Here is a 23,743-nt window from a genome sequence, read left to right on the forward strand (position 1 = left end):
GATCATCCAAAAAAAGTAGACTTCCTTGTCCACATCATATTCTGGATTTCACGGCACCCATGAGGCAGAAAAAACTCTGTCTCATGGTTTAGTTCTATGTTCCCCATTCTCCCTACCATCTGAAGCTCTGAAGAAAGAGGTATCTCCTATGTAAATAAACTCTGCATGAAGAACTGCAGGGTAGAAGTAGGTAACACAAACTCAGGTGGAGTACCATGAGTTTCTGCTCCAGTTTGGAAACACTGGAGTAGGCAAATGTTCCTGGAGGTATAAGTAGATCCCAGGGTGACTATGACCCACATATGTGATACACGCAAATGCATTCCCGTCTGTCATGCAAGATCTTTCCAAATGAAAGCAAGCATTGTGCAAAGCCCTGGTGAGAACTCACCTCTACTGCTATGGACATTTCTCTTTCCTCAGGTTTAAGACAGACAGATCCCATCTGGGATGAAAGCAGGCAAAGACTAAGCAGGTGATTAGGAGCATGGAGGGCCTACAGAAGACAACGACTGGAACAAGCAAGCCAAAGGCTGAGAGGGCTGCCATCACTTTCAAGAAAGGTATCAAGAATGAAGGCCAAAGAAGGAAAACAGCTCTTGAAGTGCAAGGAAGAATATGGTAAAGAACACAAAACAATTCAGGATGTCTTTCCAGAAGAAAGACCTCACTATAAACAGGATAGTAGCAGATGTCCCTTAGTGCATTGGTAAGGAATGGTGAGGAAATCACGCGTGCTCTCTATGTCTCTGCGCAGTTCATGCAGAGGGAATCAAACCCCTACCTTTCACCTCTGGCACCACCACAACCAAACTAATGTCTATAGTATCAATGTCCTTATTTACATAGTCTGAAACTACATGCCAGTTCTAGCACCAATGTATAAAATGACAAGAATAGCACCTTTCTTACACTTTCAGTACTCCAGATAGTAAATCCTAAAGGAGAAGATTTGCCATGGTTTTAGCTAAGATCTGCACATCTTCCCACAAACTGAGATAGGCAAATAACTCTCCGAAAGGTTAAAGTGACAAATGAGCTGTGGAAGTTTTACCCTGTGGCTGAAGCGTGTTTGCACACCTTACAAACACGGCCAATGTGCATTTCACAGAGGAGCTGCACAGCTCAGTTTCAAGTGGGACACGGGGACAACAGCCACAGCAGCAATGGGCTATTTTTACAGTTTGGAAGTGTCATCATTTGCCTGGCTGTGCTCTGGGCACAGGTCCAAATGTTCTAGGTCTGAAAATGACCAACCTTTCCACCACACCAGGGTAACCTCCGCTCACTTCTTTGTCAAAGTCTTTCTTATTTCCATGGTGGCCTGTTAGCACCATCCATCCCAACCTATGGCTTTGGTCATGCTTTGGCGTTCCTCCAGCCTCTGCCTGCTGAAATCACCTTACGCCCCAGAAAAAGGCTTTGTGTCCAGCCAGATCTAGGCTCTGGTCCTCCTGGCTGCGGGGTCTCTGGCACAGAAGGGACAGCGACAGGGGTGGGCTCTGGGCTACAGGGATGGTCCCTGCCACGGTTTGAGAGAGGAGGAACAGGATGGGGTTTGTCCTCGGAAGCCAAGTGTTAGAGGAGGCATCAGGGATGTCCAGCAGCTGTGCCCCGTGCATGGCCGCCAAGGGCAGGGGCAGCCCCCCGGGCCTCCTGGGCACAGAGGCTGCCTTGGGGAGTATAAAAGGGGCATCGTCCCGTGTCCCCCTGCCAGAGCTGGCCTGGCACTGGCCTGAAGACATCTGAGAGGGAGCCCTTGAGAGAATCGTGGAATTCCCTGGGGGGCTGAGGGAGGGAGCCTGGAGCCTGGACGAGGCTGCTGGAGCTTCTCTGCTGCAAGGGCAGCTCCCGGCAGGGCCACGGCCAAAGCCCATCCGATGGGTGGAAATGTTGTTTCAGCCTTCGGGGAACAGACACCAGCCCCTCAGGAGAGGAGAAGAACCACCCACCCCTGGGGGTGCCCGAGGCTGTCGGGCCTTCTCAGCTGGACAGCGGTGGCAACACCACGGGAACGCCTTCTTGAGGAGCATAGAGCCAGGGACAGCAGTTGTAAGGAATAGAATGCAGAGATTATTGCCAGGGGTCCCAGAGCTTTGGAGCACCCACTGGTGTCCCATCAGGCGTGGGAGGGATTCTGGCTTCCAAGGTCGGTCAGACCGGGGGCATTTGGTCACTCTTGGAAGCCCCTGCGATGGCTCCAGGTCAGAGGGAGAGGCTTGGCATCTCCCGGGAGGCATGCCCAGCCCGCGGGACGAGGAGGCCGGTCCCGCTCACATGCTCAGGGAACAGCCGATCGCCAGCGCTGCCTGGGGTCAGGAAGGAATTTTCCCCCGGGGCACATTGGCACTGGCCCCCGGGGGTTTTCACCTTCCTCTGCAGCACTGAGCGCGACCACTTGTCAGGGCTCCTCGGGTCCCTCGGGCCAGGTCACCGCCTGCTGCTGGTGCCCCGCGAAGGTGGCCTCTCGTGCCCTGCAGCTGGGGGGAGGAAGGCTTTTTTTCCCCCACGGTGGGCTACCAAGCGTCCCGCCCCGGGGGTTTTTTGCCTGCCTCTGCAGCACCGCGCAGGGCCCCTGGCCAGGGCTCCTTTGGGCCATTCTGGCCAGGTGCCTGCTGCTGGTGCCCCACGAAGGTGGCCTCGTGCCCCGCATGCGGGGGGAGGAAGCTTTCGAGGCTCCCAGGGGGCCCCCAGCGTGGCCCCCACGGGTTGCTGTTTTTCCTTGGTAGTACTGAGCACAGCCCCTGGCCAGGGCTCCTTCAACTGCTTTTGGCCAGGTTCTCGCCTGCTCCCCTCACACCACCAAGGCACCACTCCCCCCTGGTGCTCTGAAGGCCTCTGGGGAGGCCGGTCCCAGCCACTGAAGCCTATAAGCACCCCCAGGACCCTGGCAGAAGGAGACCTGCACTGCTCATGGGCTCTCCTTTGGGCAGTGCTGCTTGGCTGCTTTGGAGACGGCGTGTTGGGCCAGATGGACCTTCTCTCTCATGGAGTACTGTACTTCTCAGCTCTTTTGATTGAGCATGTTTTTCCGTTAGAAACAGATCAGGCATTTCTGAAAACAAGTAGACGTTTAAAAAAAAAAAAGCATCCACCTGTAATGAACAGGCACTGCTTACCTCCAAAAGATTTACAACCATTTATAGTGGAGGACCATGTCCTGCCTCAGGAAGAAGAGCAGAAAAGAACAGAACAGAATAGTTCAGTTGGAAGGGACATAAAACAACCTTCTAACCCACTGCCTGAGCTATTCAGGGCTGACCCAAAGTTAAAGCATGGTATTAAGAATGCTGTCCAAATGCATCTGAAACACCAATGGTCACGGAGCATCGATGGTCTCTCCAGAAAGCCTGTTTCAGGGTTTGACCACCCTCTCACTAAAGAAACATTTCGTTATTTCAAGTCTGAACCTCCCCTGACGGATGCAGCTTTGAACCATTCCCATGCATCCTGGCACTGGGTATCAGGGGGAAGAGCTCAGCACCTCCCTCTCCACCTGCCTCTTCAGGCAGCTGCAGAGCAACAAGGTCATGCCTCAGCCTTCTCTGCAAACTAGACAAACTCTGTGTCCTCAGCCGCTCCTCAGAGGCCATGCCTTCCAGCCCCTTCACCAGCTTGGGTGCCTCCCTGGGATGCAGACAAGGACCTTCACAGCCTTTATGAATGGTGGGGCCCAGAACCGCACACAGCACTCAAGGTGAGGCTGCACCAGCGCTAAAGACAGCGGGATAACCACGTCTTGTAAGCGGCTGGCTATGCTGTGTTTGATGCACCCCCGGGTGGGGTTTGCCCCCTTGGCTGCCAGGGCACACTGCTGGCTGCTGCTGGGCCTCCTGGCAAACAGCACCTCCAGACCCCTTTCTGCAGGGCTGCTTTGCAGCCACTTCTCTCTCAATTTAGACTTCTGTCTGGCATTACTCCAGGTGCAGAACATGGTGTTTGTTCTTGTTCAGTTTCGTGCCGTTGGTGACTGAACAATGCTCCAACCCGTCCAGATCTTTCTGCAAGGCCTCTTGACCCTCAAGAGAGTAAACAGCCCTTCCCAATTCAGTATCATCAACAGACTTACTGACCATGCCTTCAACTCCTGCATCGAGATCACTGATAAAAGGATTGAACAGATCTGGCTCTAGAATTGAGCCCTGAGGAACATCGCTGGTGACTGCTCATCAGCCAGATACAGCCCCAGTTACCACAGTCCTTTGAGCACTGACCTTCACCCAGTTCTTTGCGTACTGTGCTGTTAGTTTACATAATGGAAGCAACTCTCAACAGAGCTGTATGGGTTATATCTCTTCACATTAAATTAATAAATTCCTTCTGTATGGGTTATATCTCTTCACATTAAATTAATAAACTTCTTCTAATCCAAAAGGACAGTGTATATGGCACTCTGAGTATGTCCTGTTGCACAGGATCTCCTTTAGTACACAATTTATAGTGGGCATGTGCCCACATTGCAGTTTTCTGGGACAAATTAAAGTTATTGAAGAAAAATATGCCAATGAAACTTGGGTGGAGGTGGGGGCAATAAGCTCTAGTACACAAGATTAGAAAACAAAATATGAAAAAAAAAGCACAAATTTAAACTTACCTGCTTGTTTACACAGACAAAATAAATTTCAGCATCATATAGAAGAAATAACCACAATACACAAGATATATGGCTTAAATACATCATTTAGGTATATGAAGTAGGGGTATGGAGGAGAGAAAAACTAGTTGGATATTTTCTCTCCTTTTTGTCGAATAGACACAATAGTATTAGAAACTACAACTTCTGTCATACTCCGTATAGTGAGAGGTCGCATGAGAATGTTAAGTACTCTGATGAATGTACATTGTCTTAATATTTGCCTTTTTTCATATTACATAGCTCTTTTACAGCTACATAGATGGGAATCCATTCAATCACCTTGTTTTTTATTACAGGCTGAATGTTACCAGTGGGATAAAAACACTGGTAAGTGAACTTTATAACCATTATATCTTAAGTTCAGGACAAAATTGTTTTCTCTGCCAGCATGCCTCACTCATTACATTTCACAGTTGCAGTACTTCGGAAAGGCTGGAAATATGAGACCTGCAGAAGAAGCTAATGTATAATCAAAAGTTGTAAGCCTTTCAAAGGCTGTTTGAATTGTACACGGACTAAATCTGCACCCAGAAATAACTCCTGAATTAAGTATAATTGCATTCTTGCCTGGATCGGTGTCTTGGGCCCATAGGTATTGCTCGTTAAGTAGCTAAAAGCAGCAATGAAGTGGAAATCAGCTATTATCCCAGTATGGTGAACAAACCAATGTTCAGTCCTTCCTCCCCAAAGTGGTGGTTCAAATGTCCTGGTCACTGGGAGCAGGATTTTTTTCTTTTTACAAGACAGGAGGTGATAATGGTTACACTACTCAAATATAAAAGTAAATTTTGAACTACTAGATACTTTTCTGGTAAAGACATTAAGCACTAGAAGACAGAAATTTCCTAAATTATGATTGAGTTTTCAATCTTACCTCTTGACTTTTTAAAGAGACTCTACAAATGGATCCTCTTAATATCTCTGTGTAATTATCAGTCAATATACTATGAAGTGTACGATGAATTGGAATGCTTAAATTTTGTCTTGCATATTAGATTCCATATTTTACAGAACATTTAAGTTGATTACTGATCATTACTTCATATTAATTACAGTAACTTTAGAGAAATTATATGACAAAGCTCCTGAAAATAGAACTAAAGTCTTGAAAAAAGAGAACAGCACTTTTACCAAGGACATGCTTTACGGTAAATAAGACAACATTTGTTAATTCATTCATCTTGAGTTCAAAAATTATCCATAACTTTCTAAGGCATTTATCTCCAACAATGTAATCGCCATGAATCATCAGAGCATGTAAATTCCCTGAATGTACTCAATATTTGAAATCTTGTTTATAAATAAATAATTATTTTTTCCTGTCTTTGATATCACAGATAATTATAATAACACATAAATACTGCTCAAATATGAGCAGATGAAAAATGAAGTATGATACCAGGGCTTAGCTTTTTTTTTCCACTTACAATAATTTCCTTCTACAACACTTTGTAAAAAAAAAAAAGTTATTATTTTAAACACAAAATATTCAGATTTCTGAATTTTTGAAATCACCTTTGCTTATAAATTATACGTAGTGGAAGTACTTAATTCTTCTCTCACTATGGTTTAACACTAAACCTCCATGGGTATCAAGCGTGTTATGTTCTGTAACAGTATATAATATACACTCATACGTGATATGCAGTTGTAATTATGTAATTATGTTGTATAATATGATATTTCATTGGAACTGGTGCCCAGTATAACATTGGTTTCCAAGAGTCAGATAAATTCTAAATAAAATGAATGAAGTGTTTTGATTCATGTCTGGGTACACATGGAGAAAAGAATACCAATCTCTGAAAATATCTAAAGATTAGAAGTATACATGCTGTGCCTCACAATGTAGCAACCAACTGAAAACTTCTCTCATTAAAACAAAACCCAAGACAACAACCGGGACTTGAGGGCACCTGACAGAAAATTCTTGAAAGTAAATGCAAATTCATGGAAATGGTAACAGATAGCCACATGGAGGTTGGTGGTGGGTGACACCACTACGAACAATGACCCATTTAGCAGTGAGAATCTAAAAGTGACATTAAGGTAGTAAATATAACATTGTCCGTTTTCTTAAAGTCAACTGAAAGGCTGGTTCCAAGGTACCTTCACACAAGCCAACATTTTGAAAGATTTACAATAGGTCAGAATAATGACTCTTAGAAGGTGGATAGCTCATAGGAAGACACTAAGGGTTTTCTATTAAATTCTGAGCTACTCCTTCAGTTTCTTCTGTTTGCCTCAAGTAGTTTTCTCAACGGTGTCAGTATTACAGAAGTACATGAAGGATATGCTAAAACATTGCCATGCAGCTATACCAAAGTTACACTTTTACCTATGTATTCTTACAACACTCTTGGAGTTCCTGAAGCTACAGCATGGCACCTGAACCTACGAGGAGCAAAAGGACATATCAACATTTTTTGACTTTTCTTCTCAGGAAATCCAAGAAAAAATGAGGAGTAGAAGGGAAGGCTATTAAACTGTGCATTTAGTTTTGAGACAAAATAACTATTAAATTATACAGTGGGGACATTGATTTGTGAGTAGCCAGGAAGTCACAAAGTAAAAATTCCCTTTCAGGTATTACAACACTAGTCCTTACTCTAGAGATCTAAGAAGGTAGCAAAAGTAAATACTACCAATAAAAAAAAGTATGCCCCATCTTTATCTTCTTTATTCCCCTAAATATTAATAAAAGTGAAAACAAGAATGTTTGCCAAAACAGCCTCCTTTACCAAATTTACTGATCCCAAAGGTATTCCCCACTGGGAGGTAAAGGCCAGATTTAAAATGCAGGCATATTCAAGGGAAACAACAGAACTGTACACGCTTCATTTATTCACGTAAACACCCAGCTTGCACATACAAAATAGTAATTGGTGCATTCATGTGATCAAGTACATAACTCACTATATCATTAAGGAAATATCTGATAGAACTGTATAGAAAGGGATCACCTTTGCAAAAAGATTTTTTGTTTTTCTAAATGAAGTATTTTAAGCACTTCTACAAAAACGTATATCCCAAGAGAATAACTACACATGAAACCAGAAGAGTTTCTAATCATTATTTTGTCTCAGACCGGAATTCAGTTTGACCTATTATTTTGTTTTCATTGAACCTTAACCAGAACTGAAACATAACAGGTACTACAGAACTTCTGACATTCAGAATACTGGTTTGGCTAACCATTGACACCAACCAGCAAAAATCACTTTAAGGAGGGGAACTGTCTGCACCAACTGGTGCCTGTAAGGTCACAGTTCATTGTAGTCTTTTTCTATCACCTCCATCCTCAACTCATTCCCTCTGTCTTCTCACAGGACCTGACACCATCCTGCTTGCTCTGAACCACTTGTTTCTTGGTCAAAGCTGTGAGATTTTGCACCTGGCTAAGGTAAGCTTTGAGCCTGAACAATGACTCCTGTTTTCCAGCAGTGTAGTCCTGTGTGCTGTAGGTCCTATTCTAACTTCCCTGAGATCAACACAACTCCCAACCCCTGGCACAGTAGAGATATCACTGATGTTTCCAGGGCAGTGCCCCACAGCTGGTTCACTTTAGCTTAGTCAGAGGTTGACTCTTAAGATTCAGACAGCTGAGAAGAAGACATAGGATTGTGCTGGGAGCCCAGGTGACAGTTAGGTTCTGGCAAGGAATGAGACCTGAAAGCTAACAATTCTCCCTAATGAAACTCATATTTGAGGTGTGCCCCCATCATACGAACTTTTCACATTTTTAAAAGGTGTGTTTTCCAGGGCAACAAGTTCGCTGTCTATTTCAGTAATCCAAAATGGTTCAAACTAGGTGACACTGAAAAAACACTGTATGGACAGTAAAACTAGGAAGAAATGGCTGCATGGCATCACCAGAACTTAACCTGGCTCAAAAGAAAAATCATTAGCTCAGCTCCAGCTGAAAATCATACTACCCAGTTCTTCAAGAAAGAGAAAGCAATTCCCAAATGTAATTCAGCAAATTACAGGACAGTTTGCATCACAGATTTACTTATATAGGAATCTAAATCTTGTAGTCAAAGCAATGAAGCTTAATTTTTTAGCACTGATCTTGTGATTTCTTTACAATACTATCAGATTGTGATGAGTTTATGCAAGCTTATAGAAATATGTCTGTGTTCATGGGCTGGGAATAGCAGATGTGGGCATGCAGTTGTGCTTTCAGTATGTGCAAGCTGGACAACTGGAATGGGGTATTTGTGCATGATCAGCTTTGAACTTGTTTGCCCCACATGTTTGTTTGTAAATCGTATTGACTTCACAACTATGTCTGGTTTTATGTTCCTTGTGATGTTTCTAAAAACAGCTTGCAAAGAATATTAAAAAGCTTGTTCTAATCTGCAAGCCTTTGCCTCATTTCATCTCTGCATCCAGTTCAAAACCCACGAGGAAAACTCCACCTACACACAAATCAATATAAATTTTTTATTGGCCTGCCACAGGCACAATCTCTAAACAACTCTGATTTAAAGCAGTGAACCGACACCAAATTTTAAAATTCATTATCAATCCCTTTTACTAGAACAATTATCTAGTTTTTATATGGGTAAACTGGTTTTATTTACTGCTATGTTCAGCCTAGTTTCAGACAGCCAAAGTAGTGGGGAATCTGTGTCTTCTTAGGGGACTCAGTTCCATACCCTAAAAGACTCTGTGTCAGGAAGATTTTTCTAATTGGGTCCTGACCCAATGCCTAATGTTTTTGATAGGCCCTGGATTAAGGGTTCACATCTGTTCTGTCTTGGTTTAAACCTTTTACACACAGTGATAGGATGGATGAGCTAGATTTGCCAAAAAAAAAAAAAAAAAAAAAAAGAAAAAGAAAAAGTTAATGTTTAGGGAAATGGTATTTGCAAGTTTCAATCAAATTTGGTGAATATAATCTAAATAAAAATCTGGAAAAAAAATTCACATTGAGGCATAAAATATTTGGAAAACCCCTTGGGTATTCCCCACCTTCCCAGAAAAGTTAACAAAACGGCAAGGGGCAAAAGAGGTGGCGGCAATGCTTTATTTTTGATAGCTCAAATTATTAAGGCATCATTTGGAATAGTCAAGGCTCAGGTCTAAATCACCATGCTTGTTTTGAAGAAAGGAATGCAAGGAAAATCTGCTGGTGAATGTATCAATACTAATAGCAGACACAAGTTTTACAATAGGCGAAGAGGTTGTTGGAATAAAATTTACCCTATCAAATTATGTCTTCATTGACCACATAAAGGGATCTAGAGATACAAGAAGCATTAAGAACATTACTCTTCTATTCATATTACGGGGGAAAAAAGTACCTAAGAAAAATAACCTGAAATACAGGCACTTAAAAGCATATATGTAGAAATAGTCATGCTGACAGTCTTCAGGATTAAATTGGCAAGCAAATTAGACATGAGCTTGAAAGCCAGCATGACAGCTAAATAGATCAATATAATTTTTACTGCACGGGCAGATACCTCATATCTATGAGTCAGGCAATACTGGTCTTTTAAAAAAGACATTTTGATGCAACATGGGATTAATTTATGTGCAGGACATAACTAGAAAGAGCTGTGGAAAGCACAAGGAAGAGGAGCAAAAATAATTGCAATGTCACAGTGACTAAGAGAACTTAAATATGCTCTACATCAGGAGTTACAGATAAAGTAAAATATATGCAAATTTACTAATCCACAACAGGTACATGTTATATACTGGTGGTAGACTCTTAATCAACCAAACAGTAAAGTTAACTGTGTAAGCCTTATTTTTCCCCTCATTTCTATCCAATCCCTTCTTCCATAAACTATAAAGAAAGCATAGCATTAAATTTCATGTATTGTCATTATTATAATTTGGGGGAAAATGAGCATATTAATGTTCTGTAGTTACCTGTGAGTTCTATTATCTCAATTTTTTAAATGAAGAAGTGAGAAATGTAACTTCATGGGCTAAGGGACTTGCCCAGAGACAGGCAGGCAGGTTGTGATTTTTCCTGTAAATATGCAGTGCACAGACTGCAATAAAAAGAACAGAGTTACAGAGCTGCTGCACTTGGCTGACACAAAGGACCTGAACAGACCTGTGCAAATTATCCTACATAACTTTTCTAAAATTCATCTAGATGTGACTTCTGTCATGTAAATACTGTCATGGGGAGAAAACAAAGTAGTTAAGGCTCATGGAAGACATGAAAAAATACTGTTGCTCTACATAACTGGGTAACACTGAATTAGAAGCATGGCATGGGTTTTTTAACAATTAAACTAATCAGGCATTTAAAGAAAGAGGCAGACGTTTGGTGAATTTTCCATCTTTTGAGAACTTCTAAATAAAACAAATTGTAGTCAAACACAAGTGAAAGGAGTAAATTGATGAAAATGCATGGCCAGTGCCATAAGAAGGCAAACTAAATGATCAGCCACCGCTGACCATAAAATTGTTTGGTTCACAGAAAACAGTTTAAGTCAAATCATTCTTTCCATTCATGGAGAGGCAGGGCTTGGGTCAAGACGACATGGCAAAACACAAATGAGGATTAGTATACTCAGTATCCTAGGGATTAAGTAAAATTGTCTAAAGGTTTAAAATATATTTTTACATTTAATGAATTCAAACTTCTTTAGCTGACAGTAGATTCCTTTTCTTATCCAATAATTATTAAAGATCATAAAGATATACTTACAATTTATGGGTGTTGAAGTAATTTGGCTGTTTTACAATGCACCCGAGGGATGCAGATATATCTTTACAATCACACACCCTGAACTGTGTGAGCACCTGGCTGTGCTTGTTACAGAGTGAGGGTTGAGAAAGTACTTTCTAAGTTATGTTACTTATAAAGAAAGAAGTGGGAAACGTTTAAACAGAACAACAACAAAAAAATTAGTTTTAAACAAAGCTGAATTATACAACTTTCACCATTGGTGGGAAATTAATGAGTTTATTTGGCTATTCATTTAATACTTCAATGTGTTGTTCCCTCCCCCCCCCCCCCCCCCCCCATGTAATAGCAAGGTAATACTGTTTAGTTTACTCTCCATAAAAAACTATTATATCCGGTTTAAAGAAAGGCCTAGTATATCTTATTTTATCTTTTATTATCCAGTAAGTAGAACTATAATTACTGATCGATATTCAGCAAAAGTTCAAACACCATTTTACTTATTATGTACAGCGTAGAAAAATGTCCCCACTTGTCCACTGAAAAAAATTTATTTCCCTTCCTGATATGGAGTTGTCAGTTCCTGGAAAGAAACTTGTGATGCAAGAAAAACAACTTTGATTGTCACAACTCAAAGAATGACAGAAAAAACTAGGGTCTGCTGAAAGGAGAGTCCAGCTCAGACACCCTAAACAACAGTCCTGGAGAGCCACTATCTGAGTAACACAACAGCACTGGTGGTCCCAGGCAGTACCGTTACTCAGGTACTCTCAGCCTGATAGAAAAACTTCCACTGTTTCTTAATTTCCCCCAACAAATGAAGTCCCAGGACTAGGTAAGGAACAGCTGGCTTTTCTTCCTTAAAATATTTTTAAATGTTTCAACTGCGATACTAAAACCATTCCAGGAAGTATGGCAAATTTTAAAATATACAGTAGAGAAATACTCTGGAAACATATGACAGAGGAGCAAAAATATGAAAAGATTTGTTGTTTGTTTTACTTTAAAAGGAATCTTAAAAGATTCTAAATGGAAGTATCATCAATTAAAAACATAGACTACCCTCTTCTACATAAACCTGAGGCTTACAACATATTCCTTGCCATTCCCACCATCTCTTTTCTGCTTTTGCAATCAGTACAAATATATTGTTTATATATTTATTAAGATTTTTAAAAGTATTTGAGGATAGCTGAGTGAGCTGTCATACATCATTTCTGCTGAGTTCCTGTAATGGTCCTGAATTCCTCAAAATTGAAATCAGCTCTGTGAATGTAAAAGACATAAACAGTCAGCCCTGATGACTAAAAAAGGCGAATGAGGTAACAGTAATGCCGGTGAAGCTGTTTGTCTCCAATGTACCATAAATAGTGAAGTGAAATTAAAATTTTTCAATCAACATCAGTTATGCACATGGATGCATGCACACATGTGCACACACACACATATGAAAAAAATGCTTGATGAGAAGCAGACAGGATCAGAAGTTCAAGCAGAGGTTCTTGCAAAAAAAAAAAAAAAAAAAAATGGTTGGGATTTTTTTATGTTGTTGTTGTTGTTCCTGTATTGTGGGATCTCCTAGCTGCAGGAAACAATGGATTGGAATACAGACTTCCTTAATTTCCTGCAAACTTCTCCCATGCAGAAGTCACTTTTCTCTGTCATATATCTAGTCTTACTGAAGGTTCCCCACTACACTTACATTAAATGATAAAGAAAAGACAGCATGTACCACTAACAGCCAGATCTGCTCCCTCAATTGAAATGTACTGATCAAACAAATAAATACCCCACTGCTGTTTCCACAACTATAACTAGCCTTCCCCATACACGGAGAAAGTAAGTATAAATACATACATACATACATACTAAATAGGTATACATATTTAAAATAATATACAGGGTTTTCCTAGAACTTCCTTCCCCTAGAAATCAAAGTATTTTCCAACTCATTTCCCAAGATCTAAAAAACTGCAAATGATTAGTAAGGTGAGACACAGAGAGTGATTTCTCCAAGGTTAAGGAAGAAATCTGTGGCACAGTAAGGAAGTCCTATTAGATTTCTTTCCTCTTTGTCTTGCTCCTTAAAACCATTCTTCTAAGAGATTGATGGCAATTAGTCTCCATGGAACCACGACACCATTTAATGAATCATACAACAGGAAAAGCCTATCTCTGGAAAAAAATGCCTTTCCTGTTTCAGTAGTATATTTGTAATGCACAGTGACAGGAGAAGACCGGAAAAAGGGACATTTCTCCTGAGTGGGTTGATTAATTAACATAGATTGTCTGAATTCAGTCCAAGAAATCTATGCCAAAGAGGAATACTGTACTGCCTTTTGTAATTGAGCTTGGGGCAGTCCCCCCAAGCACTTCATCTCAAGAGCACAGAAGGAAATCATGAAGCCAGGTATGAAATCGGCCTTTCTGAGCAATAAAGACATCCTTGATGCAGATCATGGGGCAAAGGACAGAAATAGTGTTTATCATCTAAGGAAATGGGGATAAGGAAAACGTACAATATAAACATTATCAAAACTAAGAATAGTTGTTTTGTCTGGAAGAGGTGTTTTACATGATTCCTACAGCTATATTGTTTCCTGTTTGATGAGAGATGATTCCAAAGTGTACGCTTGTATCCAAATCCCCAATTTGCTAAGGCTTAGAAGGGGTCAGAAATGAGGTTTATTTCACAGAGGTTCCTGCTAGTTAATAAATTCTACAAAGGTTGGTTTGTTAGGGACAGCTGAATACACTGTGGCTTTTCCTTTAAAAAAATAATATTTGTATTATAAACACACTTTTAATATAAAAAAACCCCAACTGGTAGCTTTTAAAAGTCAACATTAGACACTAGATAAGGCAGAAGTAGAGAATATTATTAATTGAGTTTCCTAAAGCATATAAAATAGATGATAATGGAAAAGGTTTGGGCAAGATTTCGTTACATTCATTATTTTTTTCTAGTCAATATGGGTTGTTATCCATGATGCTCCACATTGTAACTCAGAATAAATTATTTGGTGGCTCCCAGAAACTCACATGCTACCGCTCTTTGGCAAAGTCCATTACTCTTTGGCAAAGTAGTTCAAGACTAACCCAGACCTAAAGCTTCTTGAAACTTTGTCCCTTCACTTAGCTCTATTGTTTCTGCCCTTCAGCACCATCTGTAACCTGGCACTCTACAGATCATCTCTCCCTTACCATTTTCTGCTCTCAAAAGTACTTTCTGTGCTCTACCTTTCCCATTCTATTAAACTTTGTCATTCCTCCTCCACATCTCTATGGAAAGGTCTAAGCACAACAGAACTGAGTGGGTGATACTGAGGTTAATCACAGAGTGAGAAGAGAATCCATGTGAGAAAGGGCTTCAGGAGGTCTCCAGCCCAAGCTCTTGCTCAAATCAGGGTCAGGTGTGAGGTCAGATCAGGTTGCTCATGGCTTTATCTAGTTGCTTCTTGAAAACCTCCAAGAACAGAACCTGCACAACCTCTCTGGGCAACCTGCTCAACTGCCCAGCTGTTGTCAGGATGAAAAGGACTTTCCCAATATCCAGTCTAAACCCATGTGCTGCTGTGAAGAGCTTGGCTTTTCAGGTTGATAAACTCCCTGTAGGTGCTGGGAGACTGTCACTAGCCCCTGCCGAGGCTGCCTTTTCCCCAGGCTGTACCCAACGCTGTTCCTCAGCCTCTCCAGCTGAGGTGCTCCAGCACCCACTCATCTTCAGAGCCCTGTCCCAAGCTAAAGATTATCAAGCTGCCTTCAGATATAGAGGCAGAAGAGATTCATCCATCCAGCCCTGCAATTAGACAAACCAGTCCTGCAAAGAATGAGTGCAGTACAGTGCCAGGCTTTTGGGACCGAAGCAAGGCTCTCTCTCAGTGTTGCAACTTTTATATATGATATATCAAGGATATGTATTTGGATACAAGTCAGCTCTGCAAAAACTTCACGATGTGAATATATTGAATGTTATATGTGAAACATTATCCTAATGAAATCACTCAACTACCACAGAACCCCATTTTTCTTTAAAATGGTCTTGCAATCTTTTAAAGTTTCTCTTAGTCAGACATGATGAACTCCCTTTTTCATATCCATTCTTAAATGTAACTTATCTTACTAATAGTAACAGCAATGTATATGTGCAAAGACATTTTTCAGTGAATGCTTGAAGCAAGAGCTATCAAAATACAAGGTATGTATCTCTCCTACTATCAATACACATTTTGAAAAGAAAAATGAACAGAAATATGGTTTTTATAATGCAATTTCTCCCCACTCTAATTCCACCAGTACCTTATGATGTGTTTATCAGCATACAGTATATCTCAGGTAGGGATTTTTTTTTTAAAAAAAAAAAGGCAAGGAGCACTGTCTAGGTGTGGAAATAACAAAATTCAATAACCATATCAAAAGATAATTAAACAAAGGAGTATGAATCACCATGTCCAACATTAAAAATGTAGCCTACATTAAAGTCAATGGCAAAATCCTCAGAATTTCAAGATGCAAGATCTACGAGTGAGGATTCATATACAGATTTGAACCTACTCTAAAAGCGGGGACGCGCCAGGAGAAGGACTACTCCAAAGCAATATGTTAGACACAGAGGCCAACTAAAATCTGCCAGCGTGCTCTCACTCAATAAGTGTGTATCACTGCACTCACAACTTTACTTGGCAGTACAAGTCTGACTTCTGTCACAAGCCTCAAGTGTGATGTCCACTTCAATTACTAAAAGTCACATTAAAAACTGGTTTATATGGTTAAAAAATAACAGTCACTTTTTTTTTTTTTTTTTTTTTTTTGAGAGGGCCCAGGGGGATCAGTCTTCTCAGTCTCTTTAAGGAGAAACATTTTTAGTCTGTTCAGTTTCAACATTCACATTAACATCTTAATCTTCCTTAATAAGCAACCCTGAGCCAGAAACTGAGAGCTTAGTAAAATTCTTCTCTACCAAATATAAAATATTCAAATATAACTGCATTGAAAAAAAGTTGCTACTATTTTAAATAGCCATTGAGAAGCAGTTCAACTATCGGAGGTCTGCTCCACGCACTCTTCCCCGTACTCTTCAGATATATCATTGACCAGGACAATTCCAGGGTACTTCCACTACCCGCCATTAGCAGTGGCCAAACTCACCTATGCACTTCAATTTGGGGACAGAATAATGTACTGTCTTACAAGTGATATCAATAGGCCCATTCTACTCACACTGAATGAGTGTCCTTCACCCTTCCCTCCCTTGCCTCTCCCCTACTTATCCTCCCATGCCTGGAAAGGAAGGAATTCTTTTCCTGCTCAAATATCCAATAATCATTTCAGCCATCTGCTTCAATACAAGAAACTCTTCATAGAAGCCCATCTAAATGGCAAACCATTAGAGATTAAGATGATTTATTTTAGTTTAGTGCAATGTCACTGGTTTAATAAAATAAAAAATAACTAAGGATTTGGGAAGTACTATGGCTTACCTATGTAAAAATTCACTCTCTTGCCAATACATTCTATCGCTGCTGACAGACATTAGAACATTCCTTTCATCTCCTTCCTCTTCTTGCAGTTTAACCTATTCCCTTAAGGAGTATTTGCTTTCTCTAAGATAGATTATACATTGTATGCAACATGAAAACCTTACACACTTTCTCTACCATCTGCAAGGCTTTTCTGCCCACTTCTTTAAAAAGAATTAAATCAAACCCCTTATTAGTCTTTTCATTTTGGATAAATAAACCAGGATTACTTTTCTGTTAGAAACCATAAAAAAAAACCAAAAAAAAACCAAAAAAAGGATTACTATTTCCAGATATGTGCATATAAATTAAAGAAGCATTTTTGAATACAATCAACCAAACATCCAAGCCTAGTGGGACCAAATGTGGAATGCAAACTGTGATAAAGAGCAAATATGAAGCATACACATACACACAACACAAAACACCCCCTCTATTCATGCAGAAAACATGATCTAATACGGGATTGATTTCTTTCAAATAATTCTTTCTGCATCCCAGTGTGATTCCAGGATGTGCAAATTAAGATAAATTTTATGGGTCAAATTCATCTTACCACTACATGTGCTCAAGTCAACTGAAATTGATGACAACTGGATGCCGTGTCAGAGGGTGGAACTGGCACAGAAAATCACAATGTAAGGAGAAGATGTTACAAAAATGTAAGTGATATAGTGCTTTGAATGCTAGAGGAAACAATTCTTGACATGGCTTGGGAGATGAAAAAGCATAAAGAAGCAGTTGACCCAATAGCTAGTAGATCATCAGATAAGGCTCCATTGTCAATATAGGGCCAACTGTAAGGATCGGAATGAGAATATTCCTAATGCCTCTGGATGAACCTAACCCCATTTCATAACTACATCTAATGGAAGTAAAGCTACACCAGCTCCAAGTCCTGATCCACTTAAAAGTTTAAAAGAGGGGAGGCTAGTTTATTACTTTGGTATTCTTCAGAAATCCAAAAAAAGCTATTTAAGATTTCACCATTGCAGAGCTTCATGTCTAATCTCATTAAAGGAAATAGTGTAATGAAACTTACAGTGTGAACATCCCTCCTCTTTCTTCTTTCTTCTGTTTTTTTACAACAGAAATGTCCCTAAAAGAAGCCTGTGCAACTTGCAAAATAGACCTAAATCAAAAACAGATTCACATATTCATGTAGATGATTTAGCAATAATATTTCTAGCAGTGGGAGTTTGCAAATATTATCAAATCCATCTTCATGTTTTATGACAACTGACCGATGAAAACCAAAAGCTATTCTGACACACATTTTAACCCATTTTTCTGCTACTGGAATGAATATGAGCACAAACGTCCTCCTGGTTTAACTTTTGTTCATTTGAGTGAAATGTGAAGATGTGTCATGTCCTCAGCTGAGTTCCAGAACTACTCAGGATGTCATGTAGCTTTCATTTCAAGCTTCATTTCGAAAAAAAGGATTAAACATCTAACCTGGAACAACTATCCTCCCAGCTGTTGGATGACTAATTTCCATCACAAGTCCATTGTGCAGCACCTAGGAAAAAAAAACAAACCAAAACATGTATGTAATAAAAATATTTAATCAGTTCCTAAACTTCAGAGGAAAAAAAGAGATAAATATTATCATGTTCTTTCACAGACTATCTGAAAATATAGGGAAGTACAATTCAATTTGCTTAATTTATAAAATGAAAGCCCTGATGTTTGACAGTACTCTGTTTATGCATCTAAATAAATGCTTCACTAAGACTTTACACGTCTAACATATCTTTAAGCCCTTATATCCAACATCAAACATAAGAAACTGAGCTGCAAGCATGTCATACTTTCAACCACCAACAGGCAATTGGTACCAACATGGAATGAGATTTACAACCTTCACCCATTTGCATTTTAATCCGCAATATGCACTGAAGGCCTATACATAACTTATGTTTTCTTTTTTTGCACTGTTAAACTGTTGCTTTTGCACTCATGATGCATCGCACTATGAAATGCTGTCTTAGTAGCTCTTACAAACATTTAGGAAAGATGATGTAATTTTGATGTTACTTCTTGTTCTTTCAAATGTGTATGCCATGCTTCAGCCCCATGTCTATCTGTACGGAAGGATTATTCATCACAATTTCCAGTTCCTTGTTACTAACCTCAATAAGAAAAAAAATAAATGTTTTCTGCTTGAGGTTAATAACAGGAACTGGAAATTGCTATTTTGATACCAAAATTCCCAAGTAACAGAGAAACAGACATTCATAATAGCAAACTCACTGCTATTCTTAATAGAATTCTGCATCCAAAGCCAGTAAGTAATCTTTATCATTTCCTTGCCTATTATTCTGCCATATCTTAATCACATCATCAGAATTTTTAGGAATTATTTGTTATTGAAGTATCCTCTAAAATAAAAAGTCTCCCATTAATCAAGTATTTTTATATCCAATGTTGCAAGTCAAGAGTGCCTTGGAAAATGTATCACTCATAGAGGCTAAAACTATGAAGTGGTCATGTAACCTTGCACCGTGAACAATACTAGCAACCTTGACTTTTAATGACAGGTGTTGGGTCTAAATATTCTTCAGAATTTCCAGGTAATGAGATGACAATTTTCTTACGTAGTCTGCACCATATTCTCTTTTTTTATTAATAGAAAATTTTCTCCTAATATATAATCTAAATATATTTGCTTTGTATTAAACATCTTTTTTCTTGTCTTTTCCCCAACTGGACACAGAAAACGAATCACTAACATCTTTATAACATTCTTTTACATACTGGAAGATTGTAATCACATCCTCCTTCAGTCTGCTCTTTTGTAGACTAAACAAAACTAATTCCTTTAACCATTCCTTCCAGGTCAAATTTTGTGAACCTTTTATCTGTGTGGAATAGAATGCTTAAGAAATTCCCATTCCTGAACAGGTGGTGTCAAAAGGTCAGGTCAGCTTTCTCTTAGCTTGTGGGGTGAGCCTATTCAGCTGACATTTAGAAATCCAGATATTTCCGATAATAGATGCTGGTGGAAGAATGCCTGTTCACTGGTCTAATTGTTTGGCACTGTACCAAATCATTAGTTGTATTTCTCTTTTGGAAGGTTAACACCAATTTTGGTAGACATTCAAATGAGAAAGCCAGAATATTATTTTTTTCCAAATGACAGAATTGGAAAATATAATTCCTTGGTTTAAGTCATATTTAGAATCTTTCCAGTTATGCTCTTAATCAAACAGTATTGAAAGTTTGGCCTCCTTTCTCCATAACTTGTTTATGCAGGCTTGCTTTATGCATTTAATTGAATATTTATGACGTGAATGTAAGAAAACATGCGTATTCGAACGTGAAACCAACAGCATACTTAGTATGCATAAGCAGTTCTTTAGATGGCATATTAAAGGCTGTAACTAAAAGTGGCACCATTTGGTTAAAGAAAAACATATAGACTCTCTAGCAGCTACTCAGGGCTTCACCAAATGTATGCCTTCCTATGTTCTGAGTCTCTAAATTCTTCTGAGAAGGCAGACACATTACCTTTAGAAGATTTCCTTTTGTTAGACTCAAATTCCATCTCTCTTTTCTCTACAGAATGAACTAAGAAAAACCTGCACTATCTTTGACCATCACCAGTCTAATTTCTACTCCCTTTTAAAAGTATGTTTAAGATGCAGTCAAGCTTCCTTTCCATTTTCATAAGTACAGTATTGATTATCCCTCTCATACATTATTTTCTTGAAAACATAGCAATTTTTATTACTCTTATTTTTTACAGTTATTAAGCCTATATCAGTACACTCAATTCCATCTTTTCTTTTGAAGAAAACAACCCCCAAGCAATTAACCTGGCAGAAGACTAGGGTTTTTTTCCCCACATCAGCAACATTGCTTACAATAGCGGGTAATTTCCTGTTTCTTGTATTCCACTATTAGGATTCCCCAAAAGATGCTGAAAAAACAACTTCACTGACTCCTCCTCTCATGTGCATTCTAAAAACTATGATGGAAACATATAAGATTACTGCATCATAGCCTGTGGGAGAATGCAGCATTCACATCCATTATCATCAAAGACACGGAAAGTCTGAGGACAAAGTAAGAGAAAGAACGTGAAGCTCTTCTCCTCCACTGTCTTGTACCACTCAAAGGGTCATGATCTTTCTGATGTTGTAGAGTCCTCTATCCCCATTGTATGACCTTAGCTCAGCATATGGAACTGATGAATCAAGAGGATCATGTAAAAGATAACAGCCGTCAGTAGATCCATTTCTAATTTTTTTTTCCATATTGCTTACTTTACAGGCTAGAAATACTCTATTACTACCTTGCCTGTTCCCATCTGAGATTTTGTGAATCAAATTAAGGTCTGGGTGGCATTTTGCACTGGTTATAATGAGGTGACTTAAGGGAATCAGAAGCACAGGCTTCTGTCTTTCGGTAATAACTTTTTCATGCCATTTCATTTTATTCCAAATACAGTCATCTTGTAGATTAAAGAAGAAACCTCTTTTGTCTGTCTACTGGTTATTGAAAAGAAAACCTGAAGTCACCATTTCGTAATCTTATCTCAACAACAGCATCACCAGTGTTCTGCTGTTCTTTGTGACATGTTCATGCAGTGTTTGTTTTGGGTTTTTTTTCCTGTTCATACATATCTTATGAGGAGCAGCTGAGGGCAATGGAGCTGTTGAGCCTGGAGAGGAGGAGACCTTACCGCTCCCTACAGCTGCCTGAGAGGAGGTTTGTAGGCAAGTGGGGGTCTGTCTCTTCTCCCACACAATAAGCAATAGGACAAGAGGAAACAGTCTCAAGTTATGCCAGGGGAGGTTTAGATTGGATTTTAGGAAAAATTTCTACACTGAAAGGCTGATGAAGCATTGGAACAGGCTGCCCAGAAAGGTGGTGGAACCACTATCCCTGGAGGTATTTAAAAAATGCAGATACAATGCTTAGGGACATGATTTAGTGGTGGGCTTGGCAGTGCTGGGTTACCAGTTGGATTTGATGATCTTTAAGGTCTTTTCCAACTAAAAATGATTCTATGTTTATGTTTTCCCTCCTGACATTTAGAATTGTAAAGGAAAGTTCCTCCTATCTGCAAAAAAACCTCTCCAGACCAACAACTAACAAACCACAGTATGAAATAGTAAAAGAATCTCTGCATTCTACTCAAGTCAATAGAAGATAGAGTTGCTCTGGTTTGTGCGGTCTGTTATAATGATTCCTGTATCAACCTTTGGTAGATAATATTTTGAAAAAAAAATTTGTGCTTTCTTGCAGACTGAATTTGAAAAACTATATAGACATATATACACACAAGGCAGAATATATGTAATTATCATTAGTTGCTATAGCTCTACTTTGGAATTATTTAAAGTATATGCAGACAGTATCAGACTTGCACATGTTACAAAAAGACAATATTGTTTGGCAATGGATAAAAACAACAGAAGTCACTATACTCTAAAGTTATTTAGCCAGCACAGTTTGTTACATGACTTTATTCAGACTACAGCAAATAGAACAATTCATATGATTATGTCTTCTAACCTCAGAGAACAAAAAATGTAACCAAAAATACCAAAATGTAACAAAAAAATACCAAAAATATAACTTCAATATTATTTTCACAGTATTATATGGAAGGAAGCTCACACAGAACCTTTTAAGCAAAGTTTCTTAATTTTTTACTTGTGTAATATAAACCAAGGGTAATTTAATATATGTCATCACATTTATTGTCAGTTATTTCATTATTTCCTCTTAGCTTGTCATGAAAAAAACTATGGAGGATACTTCTATCAGCTGCTACGCAGCTCACAGTAATTTAGATATAATAACATCAATGATGAATTCTGCTCTTTTCCCTAATTATGTTAATGACTGCAGGTTTAAAAGTGGTTAAAATTTTTATAACAGGCAGCATTAAAATCTCTTAGCCACCTGTTTTCACAAGAAGGATCAAATGTTAACTCTAGTTATTTCTTGTATTCTTACCTTGTTCAAAACAATTAACAAATAGTACTTTTCCATGTTAATATTTATATTATCAGTGGGCATGTTCAGTTCAATATTGTAATTTTTGTTTTAGTTTTTGAGTCTCACTTAAAAGCTACATGATGCATACGGAAAAAAGGGAGAAAATGAACTTTAAAAGAAATATAATTATGATATAAAAATACAGTATGGCTTTAAAAACAATTTTACATTTCATCTTCATGTAGAAGACTTGCAAGGCTGAAAAATCTATTTCAAATAGGGACTTCATCTTTCACTGCTTGGGACTTAAGACTCATTCTTTACAAGATCATATAGTACACACAGTGGTGCAAGACACTTGATTTCAACTTTCATAGATCCTTCAAGGAAAAAAGTTAAATTCTCATTTTTCTATGGCTGTAGCAATCCTTAAGGTAGTAAGACATATAGACTATTAATGTAGATGATGGCTTTCTTTAGGACTTGTGTGAGTACTTATTTACCTATTTGAAAAACAGCTAGAAAAACTATCACCACACTGTATATGGCTTCAGGATGATTTAAAGAACTCTGTTTTTTTCTCGGACATTCCACATCTTGTAAGAATATCTGATGCTTGATGATGGATCCTTTAATTGATAAATAAAGTAACAATACCTATACAAAAGTGTTCTTTGCTAAAAAGATGATATAGCAATGTAGCAATGGTTGTGAAACAGAAACTAATCATTAACATTATTATTAACAAGCATTAATCTTACTTTCATCCCTCAAAAATGAATGGCCTTCTTATATACTAAGGAAGTAAAATGCTTCTTGTAGTACTGATGCAGCAGCACAAATGGCAGGTAGGAGAACCAGAAATAATGTTTCCACCTTTTTTCATGTGGATGATGGGGTGTTTGGCCACCTAGCAAACATCTGGCAAATTCCGCAGTTACTATAAAGTTTTTCATATCATGTTAGTTCATTTCA

General features: G+C 39.0%; 1 protein-coding gene across 6 annotated transcripts in view; it reads right to left on the minus strand.

Annotated features, from left to right (window-relative positions):
* SUGCT (succinyl-CoA:glutarate-CoA transferase) overlaps positions 1-23,743 on the minus strand; it is a 337,849-nt gene that overhangs the window by 37,380 nt on the left and 276,726 nt on the right. For 4 of the 6 annotated variants that reach the window (XR_008732068.1, XM_055709364.1, XM_055709365.1 and 1 more), the window contains one exon: positions 18,272-18,335. The exons of the other annotated variants lie outside the window; for them this stretch is intronic. Coding sequence is in view for 2 of the 4 variants with exons in the window: in XM_055709364.1 (XP_055565339.1) it covers positions 18,272-18,335 (64 nt within the window). In the remaining 2 variants the exon portion in view is untranslated. Of the gene's footprint in view, positions 1-18,271; positions 18,336-23,743 lie in introns of those variants that run through there. 6 annotated transcript variants of the gene reach the window in all.

This window comes from Falco cherrug, chromosome 4 (genome assembly GCF_023634085.1).
Source record: "Falco cherrug isolate bFalChe1 chromosome 4, bFalChe1.pri, whole genome shotgun sequence".
Taxonomy (NCBI): Eukaryota; Metazoa; Chordata; class Aves; order Falconiformes; family Falconidae; genus Falco; species Falco cherrug.